The following is a 22,683-nucleotide window of genomic DNA, read 5'->3' as shown; positions in this document are numbered from 1 at the left end:
ATCAAGAAATGGTCACCATCATTGCCGCTTATTTCCAGAAGACAGGTCTTGGACACTGTATGCAGCTCCACAACCATGCAAGAGTTCTGTTGCATTACCGTTTGTGTCTGTTTTGATATGTCTATTATCCTGTTTTTCACTATGGAAACACTAGGCTCAAACTGTATCCATAGTTTAGCTTTCAGTTTACCTTTTCAGTGGCCATCTTTCACTGATCAATGAGTTTCTTTATAGTAAAGTGAAATAAATGCAGACAGTTAAGGATGACATATGATGCATGTGAATATAACTGCTGATCGAAATGTGAATATAATTGCTGGAAATATGGTGCATTGAAAGCTCAGTTTTGAATGGAACTGAATGTTTTTGGTTGACCTCTGATCTCTTGATGTAGTTTGAATATAAAATATCCTAAGCCGTATCAGCACAGCTTTTAAATTTACAACATGGAAGGGATTACATAATATTATGTAAATTGAGTGACTGTGAATGGAAGTTATTTGCCACAGACTATATATATACGTTCTTTTGCAGTGACAATCTGGTTGCTGAGGTATTGCTACTAACACTGAATTAGAATACTGGATGTTAAAGTCTTCATCTCCTAAAACCAGGTAGGAGGGAATTATAAGCAATTTCCATTTTAGCCTCAGAAGACATTATAGTTTCTAGAATATTACTGTATATGTCCTATTTTAAACCAGAAACAAAAAAAAAGCATTTTACCAATAAAGCAATAAGTGTCACGAAACGTAGTTCTGGACCCTATGCAGATGGTAAAATCCAGTGCTTGGGGGGCGTGGCGCAGGCGAATAAGTCCAAAACAATCTGAAAGGGGAAACCAGGAAGCAGTCCAAAAGTCCTTAGCCGGTCCATCCGAACAAAGACAGGAACGGGGACAAGGAATCAGGAATCAGGAACCAGGAAGTAAAAACATAACAGAGCCTGGTGCTCTGAGCCAAGGACCCAGATGGTCAGGACGCCAGGGAATAAGACCTACCCTCTGGCTACCCCGAGCCCAGGGAATGGGCAAGCCTTGTGGCATCCATCTTCCAATGCTGAGCGCAGAGCTTTGGAGGCATGGGGTTTAAATAATACATACGGAACAAGGGGCAGGTGAACGTAATAATGAAACTAAAATACAAAAGGGGTTGGAGCGCCCTCTAGAGGAGGGCTGACGATTGTGACAATAAGTCTGTAAAGATAATTTGTGGTAATTTCTATATCTAGTTTATTGCTTAGGTCTTTGCTATTTGGCATAATAGTTTAGAAAGCATATTGTAGAGCTCAAATGACATCTCACTATTAGGATTAATATAAACAGTTATGCTTCTTCTGTCCAGACTGGAATCATTAAGGGATCTTCACCTAGACAAAAAAACACATTACATCAATGTTTTGCATGCAATATTTTTAAATCTTCTGAAACAGTTACATAATCACATATGAATATTTAACCATACAATATTCATAACATCATACCACATTGGGGTAAAAAATGTTGTCTGTAAATTATGGCATCAACCACCAGTCACACTTTAGTGCTCTGTGGCTCTTACAGAAAACACTGCAAAAATCCTGCCAGTATATTGGATTTATTAGTGTATTTTAATACTAAGACCTATTCGTTTTAACAGAGGTATGTGGTAGTAAAGCATCCCTGGACGTGGAGTGAAATGAAACTAAGTTTATATCCAGGTGATACAGACAAAATAAATTGACTTTCTGTGTATACCATTACCTGCAAACCTTTCATTCAAATTCAGCTGAAACTTAAAAAATATTTTGTTATTCTATTTTCTTCTTGATTTTTTCTTTCTTCTTGTGTATTGTTTAATATTTGGCCTAAAACAAAAACTGCCCCCAAATTTAATAATACTCTTTGTACAATGTAACTAAAGGATAGTTTTAATTTGTGGTCACTTCATTTGTCACATAAATAAATTATATTTTTATACTACTACTCTCAAAACACAAAAACAAATCTATCCTCTACAATAGCATATTTTTCAAAATGTTTTAGTTGATCTTCCTTTGTTATTGATAATGTAAAGAGGGCACATCTTGGAATATTTTATTAAGCTAATGCACTTCTCAGTAAGGACCATTCCTCCAGATAGAATGTGTCGGGCTCCATCACAATACACGGATTGAGCATATGAACTGCTTTTTCTTTCTTCATACCAGAAATCCTTGTGTTTTCTGGAAAGTAGAAAATGAAAGTCCACTTCTTTGTATAATACCTTGGAACTGTGTGATTTGGAAACTTCACAAACCACTTTTATGATTGCACATTTCATAAAAAGTTAATAATCATCTTAGTCTTTAGTTAGTCATAGTATTAGGTTTTTATTTTACAACCAATGTTGAAAACATGCTTCTTTTTTCTTTCAGTTGCACGGTATCAAGAGTATGAATCTTGAGTGGATTTTAAGTAATCTAGTGCAACAGATTTGTTAGTTACAATTCTAGATTTCTAGATTTTTTTCATCATTCATGGGATTACTGTTTAGGATTTTACATGAACTTGTGCTATTTTTTTACTTTTCCTATAACTGGAAGTCAAGTTAACTATACCATAGACCTACCTGTGTTTTGAGTTAATCCAGTGTGTGTGGTCAGTTCCATCTGGAAAAGCGCCCAGGTTTCTGGACCCCAAAAGCAGTGATGAAGATGTTGATGACTGTTGTGACAAACACCAACCATGTGGCCACATTGTTCACAGTATCCAATGTTTTTTGATTGCTGACGTTATTTAGGTCTTTACGAGCTCAAAAACAACAAAAAAAGACAGACATTTTTTATAGTTAAAATGTATAGATTGTATTGTAATATAAATAGGAAGATAAGATAAACTTTATTGTTCCCTATTGGAATGTTTTTATGGACACATATCTGTTCATCTGAATACATCACAAAACGTTACACATAATATCTATTGCGCATGCATAACTCATCACAAAAAAGGCATGACATATTTATTACACTTACATTGGTTGTTATAGCATAGACAGTTTATATTGACCCAATTTCATTTACCCTTGCCATTCATTTGTATTAACTGCTTTAATAAATATGGGAACATTTAATATTTATTTTTTGTCTGAGGTACATTTGGGGAACCTGATCTGATATAATATTTTTCCACAAGTCTAATCGTGGATTGTTCAAAAGCCGTCTTCAAGGACAAGTGCTGCTTTACTCCCATAATCTTATTTGCTGTTTGTGTGATTAATTTTTCTTAATTGAACTGATTAATTACCAAACCACACTGTTATACCATATATAATAACACTTTCAATTACAACACGGTAAAGTAGCAACTTCTGTCTGTGTATATTTCTATTCCTAGTACTTACTGTACTATATATGAACTAACCTGGGTAATAAGTTCCTTGTGAATCACTTCATATGAATGGTCACCAGCTGCTTTGGGATCAAACACGATTTCTTTTGTTTTTTTAGTATTCAAAATCAGGTGATGTTTGTAATTTTATTCTGACATAAACATAGGCAAACCGCTTTGTCTTTAAATTAAGATGTTCTTGTAAACTGTATAATAGCCCTCAGCTATTGTGCTGATCAACTGGCTCCTGTGTTTACAAACATTAATAATACTTCACTTCTTTAGCAGAAAGTAGCAAAAATACCCTGCCTCAAACACTACAGACCAGTTGCTCTGAATTCAGTGGCTATGAAATCCTTTGAGCATCTAGTGCTTAAGCACCTCAAGTACTGTACATCTTCCCTGCTGGATCCTCACCAGTTTGCCTTCAGGGCTAACAGGTCTGTTGAAAACGCCATCAACCTGGCTCTCAATTGTATACTCCAGCATTTGGAGAAGCCAAATTCCTATACCCGCATCCTGTTTTTGGATTTCAGCTCAGCATTCAATACCATTAATCCACATAAATAATTCAGTAAACTTATGGACTTGAACATCAACCCTGCTATGTGTCGTTGGATTCTGGACTTTTTAACACATCGCCAACAGACTGTCAGGGTGAATAATAGGACATCTTGCCCTCTGACTCGCACCACAGGTTCTCCTCAAGGCTGTGTCCTATCTCCATGACTTAATGCAGATGACCATTGTTGGCCTCAGCTCGAATGATCATGATCAGATTGACTTGGGAACAGCCTGGTGTTTGAACAACGACCTTCTACTCAATGCTTCTAAAACCAGGGAAATTATCTTTGACTTCCGACGCATCCAGAACACAAAACGTCCACGTTTTCCATGTAAATAATTCCCTGGTTCCGCACCCCTGGGTGTTACACTCTCGCTCTCGCTCGCTCGCTCTCTCTATTCCTGGGGCTCGCGTGTGGGCTCGCTGACGCTCTTGGCGGGCTGTTGGTGTGTCTCTCTGGGTGTCTGGGTGCGGGAGAGCTGGCTGGCAGGTGGTGACGGAGAAGAAATAAACCGCAGTTTTCAAACTCCACAAGTCTGAGTCTCTCTGTTCATCCTCACCGAACCCGGAATCGTTACAATATTCTCAGTTACATACAGTACAGTATTAATCAAATTATTTACTTAGCTGCATAAGCTGTATAATAATTCTAACTAGCTCCAATGTGATTTACAGTATAGTAGCAAACTATACCTTTAATGAAGTGGAAGGCTTGTATAAGCTGTACAATTGTTAATTGTTCTATTATCTGCAGTAGGGGTGCCCATCCGGTCGATCGCGATCGACCAGTCGATCTCGGAGTGCTTGCCAGTCGATCGCAAGAATGTTTGGCAAAAAATAAATTGAGTATTTGACTACTTTTTTCGATAGTCATTCATTCAGATCTGTGTATGTAATGTCATACATTTTACTGCCCTCGTGTGTGTTTAACCCTTGTTGAATGGGTTGTAAACGTCTCTTCCCTGAGTGCTGGCTGACACTGAAAAAAAGGCTACACGAGCTCCATAAATAGAGTTGCGTGTGCTACTCAAGAACGTTCTTAGTTATTGCTGCGGGAACCCCACATTCGCTACAGTGCATAGTGGAGCGAAACAGACTGGCCGTGACAAATTCGCCAACAGTTTGGTAAGTTTGATTGCTTATTTGATAGTTGTAGTGTTTAAGCAAAAATGATGAAGCAAAGAGACCAAAAATGTACCGTTACCACAAGGAATGGGAGCATGATAATTTTTTTGTACTTTCGCATTCAAATCTGCAATGCTAGCATCTACGCAAAAAAGGGAAATATAGAACAACATTTCAAAACTGCACACAAAACGTATGATGTGGACTTTCCCCATAAAGCAAGTTACGGAAAGGAAAAGTAGAAAAATTAAAGTCTCATCTAGCAGTCGGTTTTCACGAGGCCTAATATAAGTACGCTGGGCAAACGTCCCGAGATCGAATTCTTCCGCGACGGGGGTACCTTTAAAGCGGAGACGACGGCACCGAAAATTTTTGGCGCTCCCTCTCTTTAAAGCCCTGGCCAAATACGAAGACAGTACGTACAGTTATAATTCAAACGGAATTAAAAACTACACATCCCAGTTACCATGGTGGTGCTTGTGATCATTGCGTTTAACCAACGAAACAGGGCGAAAAATCAGTCACATGACTTTGGGGCAGAGTTTCGAAAGCTTAACCTATCAGCAACAAAGCGAAATTTACACGATAGGCTACCTCAAACTGTCAGTTACACGACTGTGTATGTCGCTTAAGCCACTCCTATTTGGCATTTTAGTTATGGAGGCGAGAAGACGCCCCCCCCCCCCCCCCCCTCTCTGGGTGTCTGATTTGCCGCCATGTTTAACCGTCCGTGTCCGAATCGCAGTAGCTACGCGTACGAAATAAAGTTCATCCCAGCTACAAAACATATATATTTTTGTGGTAAGAGGGCGCAAAACATCAGTATTTACTGCTATTAATTACTGTACGATTTATAGTTGAAATCTGAGCCTAGATATAAAGTTAGATATAAAGTTAAAATCTCGACAAAGCAATGTAGGAAATACAGAGAAAAGAAATCCTTTCTGACATCTAAAATCAGTTTCGATCAAGGTCTCTAAAACGAACAAGAAAAAGAGGATTTTCGGAGGGCAATTACGCTGTGTTTATATAGGATAAGTGATCTATGAGCAATCTAATTTCTTGTTCGTTTAAAACAGTGAAATGTCAGCTGCAAAAGATCGCACCAGAAACAGCACTCTCTCTGCCTGTCATAGACGTTCAGGAAAGGCTGAATGAAGTCATGTCAAGAACAATAATTCGGTGATCAATAATAACAGTTGTAGGACAAGAAACAAAAGATAATGAAAACTTCTTTAGGCTAAAACTCAAGTTCATTCTACAAATTAAGGCAAATGAAAATTCAGGATGTTAAAGTGCTAGAGGTGTAAAAAATACAAAAATGCACATGAGTAAAAAGTTTTAGAAATGGAGCAGGTGTTGCTTTGAAATAAGCAAACAGAAAAAAAGCCATGACTAAAGTGCAGAAGAGGGATGCAGGAACACTTGCTTAGATATAAAAAAAAAATCACAAAAAGGTGTATGTTACAAAAGAACATGCAAACATGTTCATCATGTACATCAATTTCCCTTCACGATCAATAAAGTCTTATCTATAAACATGAAACAGAGTGAGGAATCAGAAAATTAGCATGCATAAAAAACAGCAATTCTGTCAATAAGCCCTAAATGAATTAATAGCAACCATGGTTTCATGGAGGGCTTCTCAGATAGTTGGGCATTCAGGTAGATTGCCAGGTGAAAGGATTTGTAAACATACTTTGTTAAAGCAAGTCAGTTTTTTCTGCAACACATAAAAGACATTTTTCCAAGAAAGTTTAGCCTTTGTCACTAATGAAATCACTAAATAAAGACATAAATATAGAAATCTTAAGATTTTGTTATTCAATGTTGGTAGCAGGATGAACTGTGCTAAGTGTATATTTTGTCGCAGCTTTGCTGCAAGATGTTAACAGTGAAAAAAGGTATTTAGAAATGAGTTATTTCAAGAAGAAAATGTTCAGAATAATTGCAAATCTAGCAGGATAGAGAAAGCACAGAAAACAGGCAGTTAGATTGATCAGATTAGTATGAAAAGTTATTTAGCAAAGGGAATGAGAAGAGTGACAAACTAGTATGCTTTAGATCTTTTTATCTGGACCAGGGAAAACTGATCATGTTTCTCTATAACAATAATAAAAAACTTTATTTTATATATCACCTTTAAAAGTGGCATCTCAAAGCAATACAGTAGATATAAAAACAGATAAAAGGACCACAGATTACAAAGTAAATACATATAAGAAAGACAAGCAGTTAGAGGTGCTACCAAAATTAGAAAATGAAGCAGATACAGACACTAAGTCTTCTGAAAAGAAAGGTTCTGAGGTTAGATTTAAATGCACTCAGGGTACGTGACTGATATCACTGGGAATACAAATTGAGAGCTCTGGGGTGCAGCTAGAGAAGACCCCGTCACCCACAGAATGTAGATGTTCTTGAGGACAGCTAGAAGACCAGAGTCAGACGGACAAAGGTGGGGAGTAGACAGATAATAAGCCATATACTGTAGGTACTGAATGAGGATGAGGATTTTGAAGTTGACTCGAAACCTGATAGGTAACCAATGCAAGGACTTGAAAACAGGTGTAATGCATCCCTGATAGGATTCTCGCTGTCATATTCTGAACATATTGAAGATTGCTCAGTGTGGATTTAATTTCCCCAGTGAACAGGATGTGCATTTATTAATTCTAGAAAAAAAAGCCTTTCTTGATTTCTCTAGTTCTTAGTTTCTCTAGTTCCCTTTAAAATAAACTATTATTCCACAATGCAGAGTATTATATGGACAGTATTTACACATGATATTTGTGATTTAAAGAAATGAATACAAGCAGCTTTTCGAGATTTAAGTGTTGGCTGAGTTATTGCAGGATAAAAAACTAGAGATGTTGGTAAGAAGATAATTTTGGGATAGCTGAGGAATACACTGATAACAAGAACACTTCCTAATGGGGTTAGGCATACTTTTGATGAAGATGATGAAGTTAACAGACTGTATGTTTACATAGATACTGAAATGAGGATTGTATTTTAGATTTTGTGTAGTTGCTAGCATTGAACTGTGTGTTGGATGCACATGAATTGAAGGAATGGGCAAACATCGCTGATGCGGATCCACAGAGCCAGCATATTAAGATGTTTATAATTAGAGGCAATTTGTTTAAATAACTAGGTATGGATACTGATGTGCAAGAGAGGTGGAAAGGCGGCTGTTTACTTAAGCCAGCACTATAAAATATTTTCTCAGTGAGATGCTGCCATTTCATAGTGGGTTTCTAACACTGTGTATAGTTCAATCCACACAGTGCCTTTACTTCCATCCATTTCTAATCTCTTTATCCAGTACAGAGGATTTGGAGCCTATCCCAGTAAGCAACGGACACAAGGCAGAATACACCCTGGACATAGCGCCAGTCCATCACAGGACAGACAGACACAAACACACACACACCAGGGCCAGTTTTCCCATAAACCAATTAACTTACCAGTATGTTTTGGAGTGCGAGAGGGAGTCATATCACACATATGGAGAAAAACCATGTAACCCAGAGAGAACATGCAAACCCCACACACACAGGATGGGACCTGGGACCCCAGTGCTCCAAGATAGCAATGCTAACCACTTTGCCACCATTATAAATGGATGGATATCTTAGTTATCTTTCTAGTTCACAGGTTTGCATGCAAAATTTAATTTTGAAAGCCACTGAGACATCAGGTACTACTGTTGTATTTATGAAAAAGAAACAAAACAAAAAGCATACTAACAACTGTGCCATCCTACTCTTTAGTTAATACAATTATTTATAAACAGTTAACATTGTTAGCAAAATATTTTGAATTATATTTAACCCTATTTTTTCTTTAGTTTGTATTTAACTTATTATATGATAGTCAGATTTAATGTATATTTGAACAATGAAAATATATTTTTACAAGATGCGGGGGAAAGTGCAACAAATTATTACAGTGCTAAATTTAATATTGATTGCTAATAGTTTATGCTAACACCTAACTTTCTTGTAGATGTATTTAAAACAGTGAACTAAGTGTAACATACCATTCAGAAATACAATCGAGAATAGTTTTGTGGTGTTTGTATGGATGTATAACGTAACAAAATTAAAGACGATTAAAATCTGTAATCTTTCCACTTGTAATGTCATTAGACAGAACAAGACGTTTCTGCTTTGTCTAAGGATGGTATCAAAAAGTAGTCTAGGTGGTGAGAAAGCTGTGCTTAATGATAATTAAGTGACTTAAAAGTAAAATGAGATGGTTCATATTGCTTGATTAATTTTAAAAACTAAGTTATAAATGCAGACGCGATCGCTGCCATAAGCGCTCCAGGCAGTAGAACGTTCGTTCTGTACTGCTGAGCTCCGCGCCTCCTCCCTCTCTCGGTGCCGCGCCCCTCTCTGATGGAGCGCAGTGGGCGGTACGTTATTTTCAGAGCCTCTGATTGGGAAAAAAAGACCTGCTGATCAGTTTCACACACCAGGAAGAGAAAAGAATGGGATTTTTTCTCTTCGAAACGTGTGTTGTCTTTATGAAATTCGTGTATTTTAAACGTTTAATTAAGAAGTAAAAACCTTACAGCGTACACAAAGATTCTGAGCTGATCACGAGGAAGAAAAATCACCAATTTTTTGCGCATAAAAAGTGGTTTTTAACTCTCGAAACCTGTTTTTCTATGTTTTAAAGTCGTGCAATGTCTAAGTTAAGCAGGAACACATCATTATATCTCATTATTTATTTATTTTTTAAAAAATTTAAAAATCGTTTGCCCAGCCTAAATAAGAGGGAAAGCGTATAGATTGGTTGCACCTACCCATGACAATGAAAAGAACTCCTGCCACCACTTGAAAGAATAGTGAGACTCCAATGAGGACCAGCAGAACCATGTAGTACTTGAATTCTGGCCCCTGCTCCACCACGGACTTTAGCTGTGAGGCATTTGCCATGAGCAAGGCTACATCCAGCATGCTTTCTGCAACACTCTTCTTGGTTGCATAGTGGTTCAGGTTTATGGGGATCTGGTCTCTTCTACCACGCCCAGACTGTCATTAAAATGAAAAAAGATAAGCAAATGATCAGTAATCAAGGTACAGCAGTACCTACTTCTGTCATTCAAAATGTGTGATGCCATTTTTGTCTGTTCCCAACTGAAAGTATATGTAGACACATTCTGTTTTTTAGGACTCTTAATGTAACTGGGAGTGCATACATATTTATTTTAAAAATATACTGTATAATAATCAAACATAGTTTTTTCTGGATTCCAGGAGTTCTTGGCTCTGGTCAATGAGGCTTCTGATATATTCTTTATCATTCCTCCTTAGTTTCCTGACTGAATTTAATGTTTGAATTGGACCAACCTGTAGTGTTGTGGTCTATGGTTTTGAGAACTGTCTGTTTTACTGCAGTGCAGTAGCTAAGGCCTCCGTAAAATGTCTGCACCCTAACGTTAATTCTTCTGTTATGCCAAAGAAAATGTGCTTGAACTACAAGAGGAAGCTTTTCAATACTGGGATTTCAAATAGTGCTTAACAGTTGAAATTAGATCCAATCAAATATATTATGCCTCTGAAAGACATGAGGTACAGTAGTTATGTGTTATGTGTGTTATAAACACCATTATATTGCTTTATGTACAGTGTTCTTTTATAGCCTTTATAGATTAATTCAGAAAAAAGTTACTAGTAAAAATGCAGTAGTAAAGCGGGCCTTCCTACTCACTAATCACTGTAATGACTAATGTAATGCAGTGTACGAGCAAATAAGTACAGGTTGTGCAGCAGACATTTCACTGCAGCAGTGTTCTAATCTGATATGCATGCAGAGTTGACAAGTAAGTAACGTTTGTCTGCCAGACCGTAATGTAATAGGCCTGCTTCACATCACCGGAAGTTTTGAGGCCTTGTTCTGAATCTTAGAATATGGCACTGCTCATACTTGGAAAATTGTCTATTTTGTGATGTAAATTGGAGGTTTTACAAATTACTGTGTACATTTTACTTTTATTATGGTTTGAAATGTACTCATCAATGCTGATTCTTTCTAACCTTGAAATATAAAAATAGTGTTGCAGTTCCCTTTTAACTTTTTTAACACGGCAAAGATGGATGTTCTGTTTTTATTCTCGGTTTGATTCAACAACTCTCCATAAGATTTGAAAGAGAATAACTCTTTTACTCGGGTTGACTAGCACACCATGCTGTGTTACCCTACAGCTTACACCACTTCCACTATTCCTATGCACATGCACGAACTAATATTCTTACATAAACTTTATATATACCACTACATCTTCCATTCTTTAAGAACAATACAACTCTGGCCTTTTTTTCTTTCTTTAAGCCTTTGATTTTTGTTGCATTAGTATTGTTTTGCTTTATTATGGTAAACTAAACAGTATTTCAAACTTTATACACAATATCACACTCTAGATCACTCAAGGTAAGTATTATATTCTGATCTCTGTTTCTAGTATGACTATCAACCTTACAAGCCATTTCCAATGACAAACTGATTTTCCGAGTGGTAAGTCTTGACTTTCAACTGTTGATTCTTCACTGGTAATCTGATGTCCTTTTTCAGACCTTGAGTAATTACAGTCTTTTTCCTTCAGAAGATCCTGGCGATTTCTTTATTGCACCGAACCATCTTCAGTCCGAATTGCACAGATGCAGCCACTCAGATTGCACATCTGAACTTACTACTGTGGAAAAATAACTTCACCATAGGGGAAATGAACCACTCATAGTCTCATTGTTGGAAATAGAAAAAGTAACTAGTGTCGTATTTAATATAAATCATTTAATCTGATGGGCTTTCTTCATGATGAGGCTGGTATTAACATCCCACTTCAATGAGTGGCAGATGGTCATGCCAAGAAACTTGAAGGTTTCTACTCTTGCCACAGACTGGCCATTAATGACAAGAGGTGATAGATCACCTCCGCCCCTATGAAAGTCTACCACCATCTCTTTGGCCTTACTGATGTTAAGCACCAAACTATTGTCATTACACCGCTTGGCAAGTGCACTGACCTTGCTTCTACAGATGCAGCCATTCAAAATGCACGGCACAACCCTGTAAGGTGCAAAATTATCTACAGTTCACCGCGTTGTACCGCAGTAAGTGATTAGCTGGCCAAAATGACTGACAGGTGCACTCGTGGTGCGTTGGTTGTTAGTGAAACGATTTAATTATTTAATCTCTTTACTGTGCATGTTTTAATCCGCTTAATATTGAATATATGGAATTTTACAACTAAAGGGACATTTTAGTAGCTGAGCCTTAAAAGAAGAGGAGCATAACGTGTCTGAAGGTCATAAACTATATTAATTTAGGAACATAACTATATTATGTAAACTGTATATGGCTGGTATTAATAGTTTCAATAAAAAATACACACCAGTATTCAACTTTCTTCATAAATATTTTAAGCATCAAAGTCTTTCATTCGGTTACATACTGTGGTTATTTTGGAATAGTTTTTATGTGCTCCTTCTGACTACATTAAGTTTATATACTTCATAAAAAGTTATAATGTTTTAACCTTTCCTATGAATATTTGCGCTCATTATCGCAGTAAAAAAATGAATACTTTTTAGAATTTGATTAATAGGGAATATAATATGGAATCACGTATCTAAAGAAATTAATAACTATATAATTATATTCATTTAGCTCAAATTATCACAGTAGTACACTTTTTGAAAATGTCTGAATCAGTTTAACTCAATAATAATAATAATAATAATAATAATAATAATAATAATAATAATAATAATAATAATAACTTTATTGTATATAGTGCCCTTAAAGGTGGCTTCTCAAAGTGCTTTACAGAATGACAACAACAATAAATAAAAAGAATACACAAGATAAACACAATTACAATATATAGAGGAGACCGTGGATGGTGGTACTAAGAAAAGCAGAGGGGTGAAGAATGGAACCAGTTAAGTAAAGGCTTTTCTAAAGAAGAAGGTTTTGAGTCTGGATTTGAAGTAGTTTAGAGAAGGTGGTTCTCTGATATCCTTGGGAAGAGAGTTCCAGAGCTTGGGGGCATAACAGGAGAAGGCCCTGTCACCCATACAATGTAGACAGGCTTGGGGGACAGTAAGGAGAGCAGAATTAGAAGAGCGAAGGTTGCGAGGTGGGGAGTAGCGTGATAATAGTTCAGACAGGTCCTGAGGTGCCAAGCTATGCAGAGCCTTATAGGTGAGCATGAGGATTTTAAAGTCTACATGGAATTTGACCAGAAGCCAGTGCAAGGACTCCAGGATAAGAGTAATGTGATCATTTGCATTAGACCTGGTCAGGATTCTGGCTGCTGAATTTTGGACATACTGCAGTTTGTTCAAAGTAGATTTAGATACCCCAGCAAGTAGAGCTTTACAGTAGTCAATTTGAGAGAACACAAATGTGTTGATCAGCTTTTCAGCCACAGTTAGTGATAGCATAGAGCGTAGTCTAGCGATATTTCAGAGGTGAAAAAAAGATGTTTTGACAGTATGCTGCACATTTGGGTCGAATGTTAAGCCAGAATCGAATTTAACCCCAAGGTTTTTCAATTTTGATTGAAGCTCAAGTACAGAGCCATCTACAGATAGGGTTACAGGACTGGCTTTACGAAGTTGGTGGGGGGTGCCAATAAGCATGACTTCAGTCTTGACGCAGTTAAGATGAAGGAAGTTTTGAGTCGTCCAAATTTTTATGTCAGAGATGCAATTAGAATAGAGACAGCCACATCAGTGTCAGGTTTGGTATGGATGTATATTTGAGTATTGTCAGCGTAGAAATGAAAGCTGAGGCCATGTGATCTTAAAAGCTGACCAAGTGGAAACATGTAAATGCTGAAGAGCAAGGGGCCCAGTATTGAGCCCTGAGGAACACCAGACTTAACAAGACCAATTTCAGACCTGTACCCATTAAGAGAGACAAAGTGACAGCGATCAGTGAGGTAAGATTTGAACCATTTGAGAGCAGTGTCAGAAACTCCAAACACAGTCTCAAGACGAGAAAGTAGGATGTTATGGTCAACAGTGTCAAAAGCAGCACTGAGATCAAGAAGGATGAGTATAGAAAGAGAACCAGAATCAGAAGCTATTAGAAGATCGTTAGTGACTTTGACCAGGGCAGTTTCTGTGCTGTGAAGTTGATGGAAGCCAGATTGGAGTGGTTCAAAAAGGTTATTTGTCATGAGGTAATAATGTAACTGAAGTGTGACAGCATGTTCTAGAATTTTTGCAAGAAAGGGTAAGTTGGAGATGGGGTGAAAATTGTTAAGATTGTCGAGAGCCATGTTAGGCTTTTTTGGCATGGGGGTAATGGCAGCAGTTTTAAGGACCATTGGTACAATGCCAGTGCTCGTAGATTCATGTATAATATTGAGGACAATGGGACAGAGAGAAGAGAAACGGGACTGAAATAAAGTGGTGGGAATGGTATCTAAAATAGATGTGGTGGGTTTCATGCGTGTAACTAGTTTATTGAGGGATGCTGAGTCAAGAAGACAGAAGCTGGAGAGAAGGGAACCAGAGAAGTTGGATGAGGAGGGAGGAGGTATGGAAATGATATGCGTAGTGGAGAGAATGTGATGCTGGATGTTGTCAATCTTAGAACTAAAGAAATCTAAGAATGTGTTGCAAAGTTGCGATGAGGCAGGCAATGTGGTGGGGCAGTTTGGCTTGAGCAGTCTGTTGATGGTGTAGAAAAGATGTCTGTAACCTTATATTCAGACGAGTAATCTCTCCAAGCCTGATAATGTACATTTAGGCCAGAAAGACGCCACTTACGCTCAAGTTTGCGAGAGGCTGCCTTTATGGATAGCAGATGGTCGTTGTACCAAGGGGGCAGGGTGAGAGAAGGAGATGGTTCCATTTTTTAAAGGAGCAAAGGTGTCAAGGGTAGATAAAAGAGCACTGTCAAGTAATTTTATTTTGTCCTCTAGAGGGTCAGAGGAAAAGAAACAAGATAAGGAGGACAGAACAGAATTTGCAAACTTGGGTGATCAATTGATCGCCAGTTGCGGAAATTTACAGAGCATGGGGGGGAAGTGTTAGAAACAGGTAATTCCAGATTGAAAAGAATAGCTTAGTGGTCAGAGAGGCCTAGATCAAGGGGAGAGCAGTGAGAGACAAAAGAGTCATTTGCAATAATTAAATCTAGGGTGTGTCCTTTGTTATCTGTAGGGGTACAAACAAACTGAGTAAGATCAAAACATCCCAATAGAGAAAGGAAGTCTTCAGCCAGACTGGAAGACCTTGAATCGATGTGTATATTAAAGTCCCCTAGAATAAGGATAATGTCACATAAAAGAAGAGCCTTGTTTTTATGGAGCAGGATTTGAGTAGCGCTGATCTGGCCAGTCTCGGGGATGCAGGGGGATGCGGAGTGCGTTCCAGGTGTAAGTAAGAGGAGGTGTAGTAAGAGGAGATTTTTTAGGTCGTTTCCGGTACGGGATGGACTTACAGTCATGCGCCAAAAGGCAGGGATAGAGATTCCGCTAGCAGATGAATGAAAGAAACGACATCCTGTGCTGCGATGGATTTAGCGACTCGGTCGTAAAATCCCAGTAAAACGGCAATAATCGAATGTGTCTTTCACCAAGAAGTAGTTTTGTTTTAGTTGAAGAGGTTGCAGTGCAGTGTACCTCAGAGACATGATTGATGAATCCAAGACGGTGTAACAAGACAGGAAGGAAATCCAGAGTAAGGCGGTAGCAAGTGGTGGAGGTCTTCAGTTGAGCAAATTCACAATGCAAGTGAAAGTCCCATTTGTGAATTTGTAACGTGGAGCGGATAACGTGAAGCGGATAAAAATAGATAAATTAGAAATCAGTGTTGCCGAGAAGAAAAAGGAAAAAAAACAACATCAATAAGTAGATAAAAAATGAAAAACTGGTGAGAGGAGCGGCAGCCAAACGCGCCAGTATTCCCTCTTGACCGGAAACGGAATCGTTCATTCACCCGTGATTACGTGTGGTGTAATGGCTTAGGCGTGTGCCTTGCATACTGGAGGTCGGGGTTTGAACGCAGCTGTCACCATGAGATTTCTGTTAACAAATAAACCTTTCTTTGAACAACTAAAATAGCAAATATTATGGACACTATATTGACATTTTTTAATATCACAACATGATATTGAGGCAATATCAGTGGTGAGGGCTCATACCCATGTGAACCCGAGAGCGCTTCAATAACAATGACCCCATTTTGCTAATCGTGCATACCCAACTGTTCTGTAATCCACTTTCTTTGTGAACACGTTTGATTTTTAATTTGACTCATTCACGCATGATTAATTGTGAGAGAGTGATAGATGGAGACAAGATGGAGGTTCTTGTCAAAACTACATTTCCCAGAATGCAGTGGGAAATAATATCAGTCACCCTCAGTCACCTGACCAGCCGATGTACTGCACCAGAGAGAATGACTGAAGGATTAGCCCATTAAGAGCAAGTTTTTTTTAACAACCTGCGGGGAAGGAAAAGTGCCCGTGGTCATTTTTTTCACTGACAAAGTTAACACAAACTCTGCTTAACAGAGCCGCTTGTAAGAGCAAGGTGACTTTCTGCTATCTAAACCATTTTAACAGCTTTTAAAGATACGCAATGTTTGAGTTAGGCAGGAACACGTCATTGTATCTTAGTTTTTATTTAATTTAAAAAAATAAATATAAGGCAACCAGAAATCAACACTCTTAACACTCGTTTTTCCATACTGTGGTTTGAGTCTTTGTGTAAGCTGTAAGTTCTTTTTACTTCTTAATTAAACATTTGGAACATTTTAATTTTGGCTACAATTGAATTGGGGCGCTGTATTCTTCACTCCTGAAACATTGTTTTCTCTGAAAGCGTTTTCTTCCCTTTAGCTGATCTTCTGCAGCCTACGCATGCTGACACAGCTCCCTACGTGAATTATAGTACTTGACTGAGAAAACTTTTACAACAAATTGTAAATATGACGTTTACATTGACGTTTTTCTCCTGATGGTAACTGTAAGAAATTGTCATGTTTCACATCCTTGAGAAACAATCATGATGTTCTCATCCAATCTATGGTTTGATGTTTTTTTTATTTTGAAACTGTGATCTTGACATGCAGTATGAAGTAGAGTTAACAGCTTCAGATTTAAAAGGTTATTAATAATATCTTCCATGCCGCATTAACATTGGAATGTTCTTACAAGTGTAAAAAGAGGTGATACACAACGTGTCTCCTCTATAACTCTTCAGATTACAGAGAAATTCGAAAGAGCCACACAACATTGTCCAATAATACTAACACATACGGCTGACATTAGAGGTTGTGCGAGCCAGTTTACCAGCACTTTGACGTCACCGCCCTTCCCTGTGAATAGCAGGAACTGCAGCCGCCGGGCTGACAGGAGATTTCCATTTAGCTCAACTGGCTGGGTCCCTGTTGAGTGACGCCAGAGGCCTGGGTTCGAGTCCCCAACGGTGGGGGGCCAAACTAAGGCGGCAGCGGCAAAGATGCATACCCACGTGAACCCAAAAGCGCTACAATACTCTTCTTGTGTCTAATTTCTATTTTGCATTTTTTTTAATAAAAAATAACTGAAAATAGTATGAAAATGTCTTCTCACCTCTTTGTCCACTGTGGGTAATAGGGACTCTCCGTTATAAACATAAATGTAAAGCCCCAAAATAAACACAGAGTAATAAATAACGTGTTCTACATTGACCTTTTTATTTAGTGATAGACAAAAAGCAGGGCAATGACTTTCTCTGCAAACTAGTCAAAGAAGTAAGTAGGCGACTCAAAGCTCAAAGCCCAGCAGCAACAATAATTAATACAGTGTGCATTCTCCTGTCATGGTACAAAATAGAACAATGTATCGGGAATGTTTGCAAATCTTGCGTTAATTGTACAGTATATGCTTTTGGGAACACATTTTGCTTCTGCAGAGGGTTTTGGAATCTACGTGGTCTCCCTGCATAGTTATAGACAATGAAAATGTCTCTGGAATAGGCATACTGTATAAATGATAAAGCTGAGGCTATGGAGAAAAAAAATTGCAATGGAAGTGCATCTGCAACGGAAAGCAACTGGTTTGACATGTACAGTAAATCTGGCGTGTCAAATGTGCATATCCTACTGTGTGAGCGCATTTGCAAGGCTATTAAAAAAGGTTGATTGACAGTTTGGGTGTGGCAAGTTTCGACTGTTTCCTGCCAGTCTTGGGCAAAAGGAACCCATTTTTGACTGGAAGGTTCACTTATTCTGCTCGTACATGAGAATATAATATAAATACACTAAGGAATTCAGTTAAATTGAGTTCCCATTTTAAAAAAATCCGCGAGCCTGCACTACAACAGCCATAATATGGAGACAAAGACTTTTACGGGAAGAGACATTGTGCTTTAGCTGCCTCAGCTTGCAAAGTGCGAAGGGTAAGCAAATACAGCGGGCTTCATCTGAAATACCCGATTATAGTGCATAATACAAGGTATTATTGCTGTATTGAATTATACATTCTATTATAAATATTTCGTCGCAGCCTGTTCTTCAGGACAACACCGCGCACGTGAAACGATCTTCAAAGACTACCAGGACAGTAAAAAAGAAAGCGGTAAGAGGGATGAAAAGAAAAGTTTATTTTGATGTCTGTTCCACAACTGCTGATTACTACTGTGTGATGTTCTTTCTTACATGTATTCTGCTCTCGGCCACGGGCCAGGGTGCCAGTCTGGAAAAAGTTCGAGAGCACCTGTGTGGAGACTTTACGACAGCAGCGGGAGCAGTACGACTCATTGTTGGGAAGGGTTGGGAGGTTGGAGACACTCCTAAAAATGCAGAAGCTGGAGACAGTATGTTCTGGCAGTCAAACGCTAGGTCAGCTTTCTCTGAACAGACCTTCATTTCTTGAAAAGTGCCTCTCCTCACCGCCCAGAGCCCTCCGCCCCCAGCAGAGTGCACACTGCCCCCTTGCACACTGGCCCAGGACACTCTATCCCGGACTCTCTGCTCACCTCCTCCCAGGAATTGGCTGGTGCTGTCCCCGCTGTCTATCTCAACTCAGGAAGCACCATCTACACAGCAGAATTCACAGATGCCAATGCAATGTACAGTTCTCCCAGATATCAAACTTTTGCCCATCAGTCAAGAGAAGGAGCAGACTGCTACGCCACTCTTCTGTTTCATAATCTTGTGACTTTCGAAATTTACTGGGGGTGGACCACATCCATAAATTTCAGTTGGTCCAGAGGCTAAAGGGCCTTGCCTTGCAATCTCCGGGAAACCATTTTAGGCATGGTGAATCGGAGATTCTCAAAACTTACTTTGTATGATTGGAAACAAATATGTGATCGGATCAACGGGATGCTTCGAAGAAAGAGGCGCTCTTTTTCTCTGGTTTAACAGTCTGTGCAGCAACAAAACAATCCGTTTAAACAAGAAAGTGTGGTTTTACTTTTTGTCAATTAAAAAAGTATTTTCGTGTCCAATAAAGTGTCCTTCAGTTGGGTAAGCATGATTTGCATGAAACAACACGTGGTCATTGTTATGATTTCTCTATTATTATCAAAACCCTCAACTCGTTCACTTGTGGTTATTTTGGAAATATTTTGATATGCTCCTTTTAACTACACTGCTGTCAATATTGTAGCAATAGACAAAATGAAACGCTTGGAGTTTGTAATGTAGGGCACCGTGAACGAGTTAAACTTTGATGCTGGATAAATAAATGTATTTCCCACATTTGATTGCTGGTTGCCTTACGTCAGTGGTTCTCAAACTATGGCTGAGCGCCGCCAGGTGGCACGCCATATGACCCTAGAACTTTGTTGTGTGCACTGAAAAACCGGGACGGGTTTTCATATTTTCTATTTTAATACGTGTCAAATACGCAGCCTACGTACTACGATACAGCGCGCGCTAATACTTGAGTGGACACAAGAGCTACTATGTAATTCTATACCATTCTATAGGAATGCGTGCTTCTAATGAAAGTGACCAATTGTATTTTAAAAAAGCTATCTCCAGCAAATAAGGAGGTAGGAGAATGTGCATGATTTTGGAACAATGCCAATGTTGTAAGCACAGGAATGCATAGAAATGTGTGCTACGAGCGCTGGCAATCTTGTGAGCACAGGAAAGCGTGATAGATAACAAAAAAATATTTCAGAAGTGTTCTAGGTTAATTTGAGAAAAATACACAGAGCGTCTCTGTGTTTCGCTCCAATGGGCATGACATAAAAACTTTTGAGAAGCCACCTTTAAAGGCGCTATATCAAATACAGTTTATCATTATCATATTTATTATATGTGTATGTGAGTGTGTGCGCACACGTGCGCTCATGTTGGTCATTGAGAATTTCTGGGGATGTGACTTGTATGTGGTACTTGGATGCTTTGGTTTGATCAGGGGTGGTACTTGGTGGTACTTGGTCCAAAAAATTTGAGAACTACTGCCTTATGTTAAACAGTATCAATGACAGCAGTGCATTCTACTGCAAATTCCTTCCCATCCCCCTGAACTGTTCTGTTCTATTCTATTCTACATAACATTAGACAGCGGGGTGTTGTTAGGTAGTTTAGTATACATTATAAACCCCTCTCCCCCTCTACAGCTAATGGAACAATAGAAAGGCAACAGCTCCTTAATAAGCTATTGCATGCAGTAGGTCTGATATCTACTTTCATACACAATTAAGAATTAACAATTAAAAATCATAAATATGTAGTGCAATGTAGTGTAATTGAAACCCTCAAGGTTTAAAAAAAAATCAAACAGTTGAATAGTTTAAATCCCCAGAAAGAAATAAGGATGAATGCAAAACACTGCATAATGCTTATAACTGAAATCTCAGGCAACAAATCGTGGCGAGCGTTACACTACTCTTTTGTTAGCTTCATGATGTCACCATTTAATCTTAGCGTTAATTTGATGGCTGAATCCCTAGCTAGACCCATGGCCCAGGTATTATGGAAAATGTTTAATGCAAAGTATAGAGAAGTCCAATTAACACACAAAAATGTAACAAAAACTATAATTTCAATAAACCTGGCTTTAACTGTACTTCTTCCCAATTTTCATGTGTTTAAAAATTATATTCTTTCAGTTATATAGTGCTTCTCTGGAAACCCCAGTGAAAGCGCTCTACAGGTAACGGGGACTGCCCTCAACCGCGTAAATGAAAATAACTAAGTTGTTATGGATTACAGTTTAAGTGCACATCAAAAAGTTGCTATATATGTAGATAGAAATTTATAAATTCATATATTTTAGACCCACCTACAGATGCAGCCATTCAAAGTGCGCGGTACAGACACGTACCGCAGGTAATTGGCTGCGGTATCGCGTATCATGACGCAAGATGACGCGGTACGTGATTGGTTGACCAACAAGGGCACTCCTGGTCCGTTGGTCTGTCGTAGAAAGACTAACTGTAAACTTCTTTACTGCGCCCGTTGTAGATATTGAATTTTACCACTGAAGGGAAATCTTAGTAGCTGAGCAAAAAAAGAATAGGAGCATACTGCAACGCGTGTGAAGGCCATAAACGATATTAATTTTGGAACATAAACATACAGTATATAGCTGGTCTTGGTACTTTAAAGAAAAAAATACACACCAGTATTCCATTTCTCCCTAAACATTTTAAGCTTCGAAGTCTTTAACTAACGTGATACCGGAGTCAACAAGCATACTTTTAGAATTTGATTAAAAGGGAATATAATATGGAATCGCGTATCTAAAGAATTTAATAACGGTATGATTATATTCGTGTACTGCGACAGGGCTGTGTAAGGCTGTTTCGCCTCCCTGTTCATGTGAGTTGTCTTGTAGCCTACTGGTCTAGGTGCATGACTAACAACGCACAGGTTGTGTGTTCGAATCCAGCTGGTGCTGGACTTTTCTTTTAACAAACATTTCTTCGAAAAAATAGAATAGCGATATTATGGACAATCAATTGACTTTTATATTTCAAAATATCGCAACATGATCGATTCTAAGTCATTTTTGATAACAATGAATAGTCTCCTTCTTCCCTTCTGACAGCGGTTCCTGCTTCTATTGTGTGTGTGTGTGCAACAGAGTAAATTTTTATAGAGAAATGGAGGCTGGACAGTATGCGTTACAATATAAACATTTATATTGATTTAAATCGTGTTCTGATTTAAATCGCAAACGCGTGTTTAATTATGTGTTTTTTAATCATAATCAGGCTAATGCATTTCTACATTTTCTGTATGAACCAGCTTAGAGGTTCATACAGAAAGACAGCTTGTGTTTAAATTGAGTGTAAGGTAATTTTACTTACACTCAATTCCCTTACACAAAGCAGAAGGGAAATCTTTTGCCCCTTATGCAAAACTCTTATGCAAAACCAAACCCTCCTCCCATCCCAGTTTACCTTCTTTATCATCCTCAAAATCTACCTCGATTTTCAACTTAAAGCATTACTGCTTAATGGATTTTTGGGGGGGAGGTGTCTTTCGCTGGAAATCTCGCCTGCTTCCACTACTCAACCCCCTCTCTCCCGGAGTGCTGGCTGTGACGAATTAAACCGGTTTCACAGGTATTCAAAGTAGGAAGTGCAGTGTTAAGTGGTAGCTGGGCTACTCCCTCAATAGAATCGCTTTAACATGCTAATGCGTTGGTTTAACAGTACGCTGGGCAAACG

General features: G+C 38.4%; 1 protein-coding gene across 3 annotated transcripts in view; it reads right to left on the bottom strand.

The window, feature by feature from the left end:
* Positions 1–1,207: 1,207 nt before the first annotated feature.
* ninj2 (ninjurin 2) overlaps positions 1,208–22,683 on the bottom strand; it is a 53,513-nt gene continuing 32,037 nt past the window's right edge. For 2 of the 3 annotated variants that reach the window (XM_088646957.1, XM_088646955.1), the window contains 3 exons: positions 9,850–10,078; positions 2,589–2,770; positions 1,208–1,368 (listed from right to left, as the gene is read on the bottom strand). In XM_088646957.1, the coding sequence (XP_088503083.1) occupies positions 2,619–2,770; positions 9,850–10,078 (381 nt within the window). In that variant the 3' untranslated portion in view covers positions 1,208–1,368; positions 2,589–2,618. Of the gene's footprint in view, positions 1,369–2,588; positions 2,771–9,849; positions 10,079–15,684; positions 15,769–22,683 lie in introns of all 3 variants that reach the window. The other variant, XM_088646954.1, reaches the window with a different exon arrangement.

Source organism: Lepisosteus platostomus, chromosome 9, assembly GCF_059453375.1.
Source record: "Lepisosteus platostomus isolate fLepPlt1 chromosome 9, fLepPlt1.hap1, whole genome shotgun sequence".
Lineage (NCBI taxonomy): Eukaryota > Metazoa > Chordata > Actinopteri > Semionotiformes > Lepisosteidae > Lepisosteus > Lepisosteus platostomus.
This window is presented reverse-complemented; position numbering and strand designations above follow the sequence as displayed.